General features: G+C 39.1%; 1 protein-coding gene across 16 annotated transcripts in view; it reads right to left on the reverse strand.

Moving 5' to 3' along the window:
- myo18ab (myosin XVIIIA b) overlaps positions 1–12,425 on the reverse strand; it is a 346,088-nt gene that overhangs the window by 77,705 nt on the left and 255,958 nt on the right. For all 16 annotated transcript variants that reach the window (XM_068010423.1, XM_068010422.1, XM_068010417.1 and 13 more), the window contains 5 exons: positions 10,998–11,126; positions 5,833–5,976; positions 4,180–4,269; positions 1,643–1,762; positions 251–362 (listed from right to left, as the gene is read on the reverse strand). In XM_068010423.1, the coding sequence (XP_067866524.1) occupies positions 251–362; positions 1,643–1,762; positions 4,180–4,269; positions 5,833–5,976; positions 10,998–11,126 (595 nt within the window). The remainder of the gene's footprint in view (positions 1–250; positions 363–1,642; positions 1,763–4,179; positions 4,270–5,832; positions 5,977–10,997; positions 11,127–12,425) is intronic.

Consider the following 12,425-nt stretch of genomic DNA (forward strand, 5'->3'; position numbering starts at 1 on the left):
CTTCTCTACCCAGAGTGATGAGAATGTGGAACTAACTAACACAGGGATTAGTTAAGGCAAATAGTGTAGATGCAGTTAAGGTGAACATGGATAAGCATAAGAGGGAGAAGGGAATATAGGATTAGGCTGATAGCTAGATGAAGAAAATGGGAGGAGGCTTGAGTAGAACATAAATATCGCATGGAATGGTTGTGTCAAATGGCCTCGTTTTTATGCTGTATATTCAATGTAATGAAACTGTGCAACTAACCAGAGTCATCATCATCCAAGTCTCCATTTAACTCTGCTGCTTTGATAAGCCGAGCTTCCATCACTTCCATTTCCATCGAGTCCATTTGCTTCTTCATTCCATCATATTTGGCCTGAAACACAAGATGCTTACAATAATGACTAACAGTTCTCAGAATCTATATAAAGCTTTAAATAACTGGCATTGCTTCACATACTTGTATATGTGCATATTAATATTTTATACTATAAAAGCATGTCCTGGTAACAAATTATGCTGCTCATATTCTAATTGGCCTTCCATCTGACCCCGAGATGAGTTTCCAACCACATATCTGCTCCACCAAGACAGCCTACTTTGATCTCCATTACTTCAGTCTCCATAACTTCGCCCAGCTCTGCCCCGCCTCAGCTCATCTGCTGATGAAACCTTCATCCACCATACTGTTGACTCTGAACCTGATTATTCCTATGCTTTCCTGGCCGTGTCTCATCTTCTACCTTCCAAAAAAAAGTGAGCGCATCCAAAAATCGACTGCTCATATTTTACCTTACACCAAGACCCACTCACCAGTCACCATTGCACTTGCTGAACAACACTGGCTCTCAGTCTGGCAATGCCTCTATTTTAAAAATTATCATACTTGTTTTCAAATCCTTCCATGACCTCATGTGAGGGAGAAGGGAATAGAGGGTTATGCTAATAATTTGATGAAAATGTGAGCAGGCTTGTGTGGAACATAAATACCAGCATGGAATCGTTGGGTCAAATGGCCTGTTTCTGTGCTTTTTTTTTCCTATGTGAGGAAACTGAGCAACTAACCAGAGTCATCATCATCCAAGTCTCCATTTAACTCTGCCGCTTTGATAAGCTGAGCTTCCATCACTTCCATTTCCTATCCCATCTCTGTAATCTCCTCCAGCCCAACCCTCCAAGATCCTCTAATTCTGCCCTCTTACACATCTCAGATTTTAATCTCTCTACCATTGGCAGCTGTGCCTTCAGCTTCTTGAGGCTCAAGTTCTGGAATTCCCTCCCTCAGCCTCTCCAACTCACTTTCTTTCATTAAGACACTCCTTAAAACCTACTTCTTTAACCCAGTTTTTGGTCACATGCCCTAACATTTCCTTTACATAGCTCAGTGTTTAATTATGTCCCTGAGAAGCATCAGTGAATGTTTTACTATATCAAAAAGCGCAATGTAAATGCAAGTTGTTGTTATGGCCCATGTATCAGGGAAAAACCAGCTACTGAATAGATGGCAGAGTTAAAAACTAGTCCAACAACTAACAAACTTCACAAAGTCACAGATAATCATTATATCTTACTTTTCAATGACATAACATGCCACAAATCAAATAGATTGTACTGTAATGTAATCTTAAAACTCCAACAGACATGAACTTAACCCACCTGCAACTCTTTCATTTCTTTTTCTAATCGAAGCCTGTCCGCAGTTTCTGTCTCTAGAAGTTGAGATGCTGATTCACCAGTGTTTCTCTCATCTGTTAATTCTGATGTCAGTTCGCCCAGCTGTTAGTGAAATCAAATAATTAAAATTTCTGTTCATACTGCACCTTATTTTTAAAAATGTATATTATTACAATTTAATTATTCATGTGCAAGTGCAGTATCTGCAATCCAATGCTTAAAATGGCCTTATTTTGACTCAAAGTGATTTGAGATCCAAATTAATGTCCTACAAATTAAAAATACTTCAATTTGCAGGTCAGGAATGGATGCCAAACTGGTTTTACTTTGACTCGATGTGAAACCAAGAGATCAGAAATGGAAAGAGATAGAAAACTCTACAAGGCCTGTTAAACAACAATGATTTATATGACAATATTAAAGTACTGATGTATATATGAATGCACCTGCTGCTCTCACATGTGTTCAAGTCTTCAGAAGAAGGAATTTTCCTCCACACAAAATCAGGTGGCAGGTTGTTCAACCTTGCCCGTCTTAGAGCGAAGACCAAAGTACGGAAAATCCTCATCAGGGAACTCCTCTTTGCTGACGATGCTGCATTAACATCTCACACTGAAGAGTGTCTGCAGAGACTCATCGACAGGATTGCGGTTGCCTGCAACGAATTTGGCCTAACCATCAGCCTCAAGAAAACCAACATCATGGGACAGGATGTCAGAAATGTTCCATCCATCAATATCGGCGGCCACGCTCTGGAAGTGGTTCAAGAGTTCACCTACCTAGGCTCAACTATCACCAGCAACCTGTCTATCGATGCAGAAGTCAACAAGCGCATGGGTAAGGCTTCCACTGCTATGTCCAGACTGGCCAAGAGAGTGTGGGAAAATGGCGCACTGACACAGAATACAAAAGTCCAAGTGTATCAAGCTTGTGTCCTCAGTTTCTTGCTCTACGGCAGCGAGGCCTGGACAACGTATGTCAGCCAAGAGCGGCGTCTCAAGTCATTCCATCTTCGCTGCCTCCGGAGAATCCTTGGCATCAGGTGGCAGAACTGTATCTCCAATACAGAAGTCCTCGAGGCGGCCAACATCCCCAGCATATACACCCTACTGAGCCAGCGGTGCTTGAGATGGCTTGGCCATGTGAGCCGCATGGAAGATGGCAGGATCCCCAAGGACACATTGTACAGCGAGCTCGTCACTGGTATCAGACCCACCATGGACTGGAGACAGTCCATCTCTCTGTTTTAAAGACGTCTGCAAACGCGACGAAGCCCTGTGACATTGATCACAAGTCGTGGGAGTCAGTTGCCAGTGATCACCATAAAGACGGGGCTAAAGTGTGGTGAGTCGAAGAGACTTAGCAGTTGGCAGGAAAAAAGACAGAAGCGCAAGGGGAGAGCCAACTGTGTAACAGCCCCGACAAACAATTTTATCTGTAGCACCTGTGGAAGAATCTGTCACTCTAGAATTGGCCTTTATAGCCACTCCAGGCGCTGCTCCACAAACCACTGACCACCTCTAGGCACTTACCCATTGTCTCTCGAGACAAGGAGGCCAAAGAAGAAGATGTATATATCCAGTTAATATCATGCTGCTCAGCATGCACACTTTACATGGACCAAAGTTCTTTCCTCCGAGGCCTGCACCCGCATTTTTACACAAAGCTATAAAATAGTTGTTCTCAAGTCTCTATAAACTGGATCCAGAAATATTATATTTTATGCTGTGTACAACATTCTCAATTTTTAAAAATTTTATTCTCACTATAGCTCTTATTTATTATTTGGCACATATTATGAAAGTAGTATTTACTCTTGCAAAACAAAACTGATTTATTCATCATTCTCCTAGAGCATTAGGTAAAAAAGAAATTAAATAATCCGTAGTCAATGGTGGAATCAACTGGATCCCAAACAAACTGAATGTCAACAATGTAAACCCACAACACTCAAGAAGTTGGCAACTCTCTGCTCACACGATGCAGGTTTTATTCCCAGAGCAAACTAAATATTACATCTGAAATGGTCATCAACATATTAGAATCTATCAATAGCTACTATGACTAAGTTACAGGTTGCACAAAATTACTTTTTATCCCTTCATTTACATATTGCAATTTTGATTTGGATCACGTGGTCAATTCAAGTTACCTGCATTTTGGTTCTTAACTGCACTTGTTGAAACATTATTAAATTAAAATAAAATGCAGCCTTAATATCTTGTCTGAAAGTACAAAATAGCTTGGAGTTGTTGACCTTAAAATTAATTGAAATCCAGTTCAGTTAAGTAGACTATCACTTCTAAATATTTACCACACTGCTCTATTTCATTCACTTTGATGTGTAATGATGGCTACATTCTGAAATACAGCCATAATACTTAGGGAGGCTTAGCATTTTAACTCCACATACCATTTGCTGTACTGCATCAAATAAACCATGCTGACAATCCCAAAACACTGATTGTTGTACAGACTGCAATATCAGATGTATGAAAGGATCGCAAGCAAAATCTTACCCTGCTTTCTAAGCGATCACTGGTTAGCCGTAGCTCATTGCGCTCCTTTTCAACCCGTTCTATTTTGCTGCGCAGCTGCTGAATCTCCTCCTAATAGTGAGACACCATATTTCCTAGTTAGCTCTTATTCAGTGGGTAATAAAATGAAATGCAACTTTAACCTTAACTTTCAATAGTTCAAGATATATTAATGGAAATTTAGACATCTTTTGCTCAAAGCACTCAGGTAGTTAAACAGATCTGAAATTACAGTAAATTTAGAACTTTTCAATTCAACAGACACTATTGCTACAAAACAATTTATATTGCATATACAACTGAATATATGAAAATTTAACGCAAAACTTCAAAACTATTGAAAATGTTCAAATAAATTTACATCAGTTCATTTTTTAAAAGACATCTTGATAGCACACCCTTTTACACAAAAATAAAGTTATCTCATTGAAAGCCACATAGACGCAAATAAGTTCATTTTCATTGGCCCATAATTTGTGGGGCTTTTCCAGTGAACTGTCAGCGTTCACCGTCATTACCCCTCTGAATCTGACTACAATTTCAGCATTTAGCCCAAGCGCACATTAACGTGCAAATCCTCAAGTTGTGGTCCGTCATTCACTGCCTCGCCATGAGCTCTGTTGTGACCAATGCCCCGCACCCCACCAATCTACCCCTAGAACCAGCAATCAGTGAAATCATTGATTTAGTGAAAACTTCCCCTTTTCCACTGTAATATTGTTGTTAGAAACCCCATAAAGAGTTCAGCCTTGCTCAACAAGATTTAAATGGGTTTTAATGGCGATCTGAGTAATAACTTCTGCTGAACTAGCGACCTGGCCTTTAAAAGGTAGTGGAGTGTTTTTAAATTTTTCCATTATAAATAATTATTAAACTTCTTAAACTGAATTTTTAAATAATTACATTTTTTCAAAAGTTTGTTCATGATATTTCAGCTTCTACCTTGACCCCATATGTATGCCCCGATCTTTATTTTGCTCTCTAAAATTTTGAAAAAGTGGATTGATTATTAGTGCTATTTATTTCCTGGTTCACTGTCTGAATATTCCTTAAAATGATTGACTGCTTAAACAGCTTGATGATATCACTGCGAGCATGAGTGTATGCTTAAAATAGATCAATGCCAGGAATTCCCATTAAATTATGTTACAATCAATTGAACATCTTTCTTCAGCTTTCTTCAAGGTCATCATAAATTGCAGGCCAATGATGGCTTGTTCTTTAAAATGGAGATTTTAATACAAAATCTAACTTTGCCAGAGGTGGAATGTCTCCAACTTGAGCAATGGCAGGGTTTGCTGATGAGATGCCAGTATACAAACCAAAAGTGGTGAAGGAGGCAAGAGAAAACTGAAGTATATGACAATCTATATATGCAATCAAATAAAATTACAACATTTATATTTTAAAATGTTGACACAACAGGGATTAGATCTCATGAATGACAGCCTTTCTATTATACTTTCCAATAATTAAAACTTTTGATCAAATGTCAAAGGTTAGTCAAAAAATTGCCATCAGTTTTCATAGGGCACACATTAATTTTAACAAATATGTTGAACAGCTACATCTTTTTCATGTAAAAGATTTTGAATGTACTGCCATGGAAGAAAATAATGTCAATAAAGTACTTACATCTTTGCCCCGTAATTGCTCTTCTGTTAACTGAACCTCAATTAGTGGCCGAACCGTAGTGAATAGTTTCCACCACAGCCAGTTCTTGACTCCTTTGTTCTTTTTAATGTTTTTCTGGATGCAGCGAATAGCTAGTTCTTGAATCTGAAAGAAAATCCATGAAAACAGCTTTAGTCAAATTGTTCCTGTCATATCAGCATAAACCTTAGATTGGTTGATTTAAAAACTTTCAAGGAAATCCTCTCTAAGAGGAAAGTAGAAACCTTTCCGCAATTACAACACAAATTGTACCAACTATAGTACACCAAAGCATACCAAACACGGGTTACCAAGCTGGGAATTCCATGTTTGAGCTGTGCCAAGTGGTAACAAGAGTGAACTCTGGCTACCACTGATAAGTTCTAATGTTTAACTTTCATTTTTGGATATGGACTGAAGCGAATGATTTGGGCTTGATGGTACAAGGCACAATTTCAAAATTTGCAGATGACAAAACTTGGAAGTATAGTAAACAGCAAGAAAGATAGTAATATACTTCGGGGACATAAGCTAGTGGAATGCATGGACATGTGGCAGGTGAAATTCAACACAGAAAAATCTGAGGTGACACATTTTGGTAGGAAGAATGAGGAGAGACAATACAAGCTAAATGACATAGTCAGAGTCATTATGGCACAGATGTAGGCCATTCAACGCATTAAGTCCCTGCTAGCTCTTTGTAGTGCAATCCAGTCAGTCCCATTCCCCCGCTTTATCCCCATAGCCCTGCAAGTTATTTCCCTCAAGTGCCTATCCAATTTCCTTTTGAAATCATTAATCGTCTCTGTTTCCACCACCTTCGTAGGTATAGTTCCAGGTCATTACTACTTGCTGCATAAAAAAGTTCTTCCTCACATCTGCCCTGCATCTCTTGCTCAAAACCTTAAAGCTGTGTCCCCCAAGTCCTTGTACCATCAGATATTAGGAACACAGGAGCAGGAAGGAGTAGGCCATTCAGCCCGTCAAGCCTGCTCCACCATTCAATTAGATCATGGCTGATCATCTACCTCAATGCCATTTTCCTGCACTATCCCCATATCCCCTGATGTCATTAGTATCCAGGTATAGAACGATAGAAAAAATATGGCAAAGAAGGAGGCCATTCAGCCCATCGTGTCCGTGCCGGCCGAACAAACTAGCTGCCCAATCTAATCCCACCTTCCTATCGATTTCTGTCTTGAACATGCTCAATGAGCTTCCACAGCCCTATGGGGTAGAGAATTCCAAAGATTCACCACTCTGAGTGAAGAAATTCCTTTTTATCTCAGTCTTAAATGGCCTACTCCTTAAGCTGAGACTATGTTCTCTGGTTCTAGATTCACCAGCCAGGGAAAACATCCTATCTACATCCACCCTGTCACGCCCTGCAAGAATTTTGTAAAGTTTCAATGAAATCACCTCTCATTCTTCGAAACTCTAGAGCATACAGGCCCAGTTTCCTCAATCTCTCCATCCCAGGGATTATTCTGGTGAACCTCTGTTGCACTCCCTCTAAGGCAAGTATATCCTACCTTAGATGAGGAGACCAAAATTGTGCACAATACTCCAGGTGTGGTCTCACCAAGACACTATACAATTGCAGTTAGACTTCTTTACTCCTGTACTCAAATCCTCTTGCAATAAAGGTCAACATACCATATGCCTTCCTAACTGTTTGCTGCACCTGCATGCTAGCCTTTAGTGACTCATGAACAAGGACACCCAGGTGCCTTTGGACATCAACACTTCCCAACCTTTCGACATTTAAGAAATACTCTGCCTTTCTGTTTTTTCTACCAAAGTGGATAGCTTCACACTTATTCACATTATATTCCATCTGCCATGTTCTTGCCCATTCACTAAGCATATCAAGTCCCCTTGAAGCCTTCTTGCATCCTCCTCACAACTTACATTCCCACCTAGTTTTGTGGCAACAGCAAATTTGGATGTATTACATTTGGTCACCACATGCAAATCATTTATATAGATTGTGAACAGCTGTGGCCCCAGCACTGATCCTTGCGGTACTCCACTAGTAACAGCCTGCCATCCTGAGAATGATCTATTTATTCCTACTCTCTGTTTTCTGTCTGTTAGCCAATTCTCCATCCATACCAGTATATTACCCCCAATCCCATGTGCTCTAATTTTGTTTAATAATCTCCTGTGTGGCACCTTATCAAAAGCCTTCTGAAAATCCAAATACACCACATCCACTGGTTATCTATGCTACAAGTAACATCCTCAAAAAACTCCAACAGGTTTGTCAAACATGTAAACTTTCATAAATCCATGTTGACTCTGCCCAATCTATTATTTTCTAAGTGTCTCGTTATCACATCCTTTACAATAGATTCCAACATTTTCCTTATTATGGATGTCAAACTAACAGGTCGGTAGTTCACTGTTTACCCCATACCCCCTTTCTTAAAAAGCGAGGTTATATTTACTACTTTCCAGTCTGCAGGAACCTTTCCAGAATCTACAGAACTTTGAAACATAACCACCAATGCATCCACCATCTCTTTAGCCACCTCCTTCAACACTCTGGCATGTAGCTCAACTGGTCCAGGGGATTTATCAACCTACAATCCAGTTACTTTTTCAAGTACTACCTCTTTATTAATACTAATTTCTTTCAGTTCCTAATTTTCACAAGTCCCTTGGTTCTCTAGTATGTCTGGCAGATTTTCTGTATCTTCCTCTGTGAAGACATACGAAGTAATTGTCTAATTTCTCCACCATTTCCCTATTCTTCATTATAAATTCTCCTGCCTCCGCCTGCAATGGACCCACATTTGTCCTTGCAAATCTTTTCCTTTTCACATACCTATAGAAGCTTTTACAGTCCACCTTTATGTTTCCTGCTAGCTTGCATTCATATTCTCTTTTCCCTTTCTTTATCGGTTTCTTGGTCATCCTTTGCTGGATTCTAAATTGCTCCCAATCCTCGGGTTTACCACTGTTGCTGGCAATCTTATAAGCCACTTCCTTTGATCTGATACAACCTTTAACATTTTTTTTATTAGCCATGGTTGATTCATCTTTGGATTTTTGTGTCTTAGAGGAATGTATATTTATGTAGACTATGTAATACTTCTTTAAATACTACCTATTGCCTGACTACTGTCAAAGTTTTTTTTAGTGTATTTTCCCAATCCACCATAGCCAACTTGCCCCTCATACCTTCACAGTTTCCTGTGTTCAGATTTAAGACCTTAGTTTCAGAATGAACGATATCACTTTTGAACTTAAATGTAAAATTCTATCATATTATGGTCACTATTTCCCAAAGACTCCATTACAGCAAAATTATTAATTCGCCCTTTCTCATTACATAATACTATATGTATATAAATTTATAATAGCTCGATCCCCAGTTATTTCTTCAACGTACTGCTCCAGAAACCCATCTCATACTCTCTCCAGGAATTCATCCTCCACAGCATTAGTGCTGATTAGGTTTACCCAGTCTATATGTAAATTGAAGAATTTCCTGATTTATACCATGCCCAACATTGCTGTTACTATTTGGTGGCCTATAAACAACTCCCACCAATGTTTGCTGCCCCTTGCTGTTTCTTAGCTCCACCCAAATTGATTCTACATATTGATCCTTCGATCTAAGATCCTCTCCCACTAATGTACTGATCTCGTCCCATATTATTTCCTTTTTGCCTATCCTTCTATAAATGACGAATATCCTTGAATATTCAGTTCCCAATCTTGGTCACCCTGTAACTACGTCTCTGTAATGGCAATTAAATCATACCCATTTACCTCTACTTGTGCCTTCAAATCATCTACCTTGTTGCGAATGCTGCATGCATTCAGATAGAGTGCCCTTAATTTTGTCTTTTTAACTTGATTCTGCGTTCTGATGCTACTTGATGCTCACCTTCATTTCATCCATCTTCTATTTTCGCTAACTACCTTTCTACTTGCTGTTACCAGTTTTGCTTCTCTCCAATATTCCCTTTCTGCCACACTCATTAATTCCCTTATTGCTACATTGCTACCTTGCTCTCTCCCCTCTCTCTCTAAATTATCTCATTTCCCTCGCTTGATCCCTTGCCCCCATTATTTAGTTTAAACCCCTCTCTGCCACCCCAGTTATACGACTCGCCAGAACACTGGTCCCAGCACAGTTCAGGTGAAGACCGCCCAATGGTACAGCTCCCACTTTCCCCAGTACTGCTGCCAAGGTCCCATGAATCAAAACCCATTTCTCCCACAACAATCTAATGGGAACAGCTTTTATTTGTCTACCTTATTTAAACCGGGCATAATCTTGTACACCTCTATCAGATCTCGCCTTAACCCCTTTTGCTCCAAGGAGAACAATCCCAGCTTCTCCAACTTAACTTTGCAGCTAAATTCCCTCATCCCTGGAACCATTCTGGTAAATCTCCACTGCACCCTCTCAAGGACCTTAAATTCCTTCCTAAAGCGTGGTATAATTTTAAAGGGGGTGCAAGAGCAGTGACACCTGAAGGTGCTTGTTCACAAATCTTTGAAGGTGGCAAGACCAGGTTAACAAAGCAGTTAACATGTGATCCTGGGCTACATAAACAGAGGCATAGAGTTCACTTATATAAAATACTTGTTCAGCCCCAGTTGGATTATTGTGTCCAATTCTGGGCACCGCACTTTAGGAAGGATGTGAAGGCTTTGGTGACGGTACAGAAGAGATTTACCAGAATGTCTCCAGGCATGAGGCATTACAGTTACTTCGACAGACTACAGAAGTTAGGGTCATTCTCCTTAGAGCAGAGAAAGCCAAGAGGAGATTTTATAGAGGTGTTTCAAGTCATGAAGAAAAACCTTTATCTTTTATGCAACAAGTTGTTCGGCTTTGGAATATACTGCCTGATAGGGTGTTGGATACAGATTCAATAGGAGCCTTCAAAGGAAATTGGATAAATATGTGAAGGAAAAAATATTGCAGGGATATGAGGAAAGATCAGGGGAGTGAGACTAACTGGATTGCTCTTTGGAAAAGCCTGCACAGACTTGATGAGCCAAATGGCCTCCCTTCTTTGGTGTACTATTCTATAATTTTAAGTGGAAAATTAATATGCGTACAAATAAAACTGTGTTTAGAATTAGCTCTGCATTTGGTTATGAAGCTCTTGCAGACATTATACCTTTCTCTTCTTGAAATACTGCCGTGCAAGGTATCCTCTGCAAGCTGCCTGGAAAAGTGTGATATTCCTTCTGGTCTGTTCATCCCTTTGTTCTTCCAATTTAACCAGAGTTCCGGCTCTGAAAAACACCTAAGACCAACAAAATGAAAATATAAACAAATTGGTAACTTTGCATCCAACACCGTCACAAGACTTGTTTTTTGAGAACTAATTCACAGGCTCAGAAATAGAACATTCACCAGCTTGGATTTCAATTCAAATCAGGTGCAAAATACAACTAAAATCTTTTTAGCCAATAGCAAAATTTGGCAATTCCAATTCCATCTTTCTGCAGTCCTGACATTCAAACTCAATTTTATATTCTAGTCTTTAAAAGTACAACTGACTTCACCTACGTACTTCATCATTCGAGTTAAAATGGAAAATTGTTTGATTCAAAGTATTATAAATGCACTACTTAAAAGTAGTTTGCTTTACTAGAAAGTAATTTAATATACAGAAACTCACATACTGAATTCATATCAGAAAAATTTCTAATGTCCCTTTTATTTAGCATGGAACTAAATGACTAACACTCCAGCTCAAGCAAAATCACTCTGTTCTAATAGTAAATATCTGGGCACCAGTCTTTAGTTTAATAATCAATGGAAACCAACACATCCCGTAATAAATCTTACGTATTAGTCTGTTTATTAGTCAATTGTCTTAATTGAACTTTTAAAAGGTATTTATTCCAATTCACCAACTTGAAACCATCAATGCTTTTTGCAAAACACACAATCACATTTAATTCAGACACACACCTAAAGATGTACAAATTCACTACAATCGAGAATCACTCTGAATCAATGAAGCCAATTCAAGTTAAGTAGCTCACTGTAAATCTCCTGAACTTGTCGAATTCGCAAAAAGATCAGTTAGGTCCATTTAACCGGCCAACTCTGAATATAATGATACCCATTTGTAATGAACAGGTTCCACTATAATATGGTAAATAATTATAATAGGTGCATTAATTGTGAAAATTTTAATCCCTGGAAACCTTTAAACCTCAGCTTTACAGGGGCTAAAAGGATTAAATAAGGAGGACAGATTGCATAAACTTGGCTTGCATCCCCTTCAGTGCAAAAGACTGAGGGGTAATCAAAATGCAGAATCAATTTAGGGGGAGATAAGAAATAGCAAAAAGGAAAGTCACTGGTGGGAGTAGTTAAAAGGCTCCTTAACAGTAACTAAACTGTAGGACAGAATGTAAAACAAGAAATAATGGGGGCTTGAAGTTAAGGTACTGCAATAATCGCAGGCAATTTTAAATTTTATATAGAGTCGACTAATCAAATTGGCAAAGGTAGCCTTGAGGATGAGTTCGTAGAGTGTATAAGGGACAGTTTCTTAGAACAATATGTTCTGGAACCAACCTGGAAGCAA

Source organism: Heterodontus francisci, chromosome 30 (assembly GCF_036365525.1).
Source record: "Heterodontus francisci isolate sHetFra1 chromosome 30, sHetFra1.hap1, whole genome shotgun sequence".
Classification (NCBI taxonomy): domain Eukaryota; kingdom Metazoa; phylum Chordata; class Chondrichthyes; order Heterodontiformes; family Heterodontidae; genus Heterodontus; species Heterodontus francisci.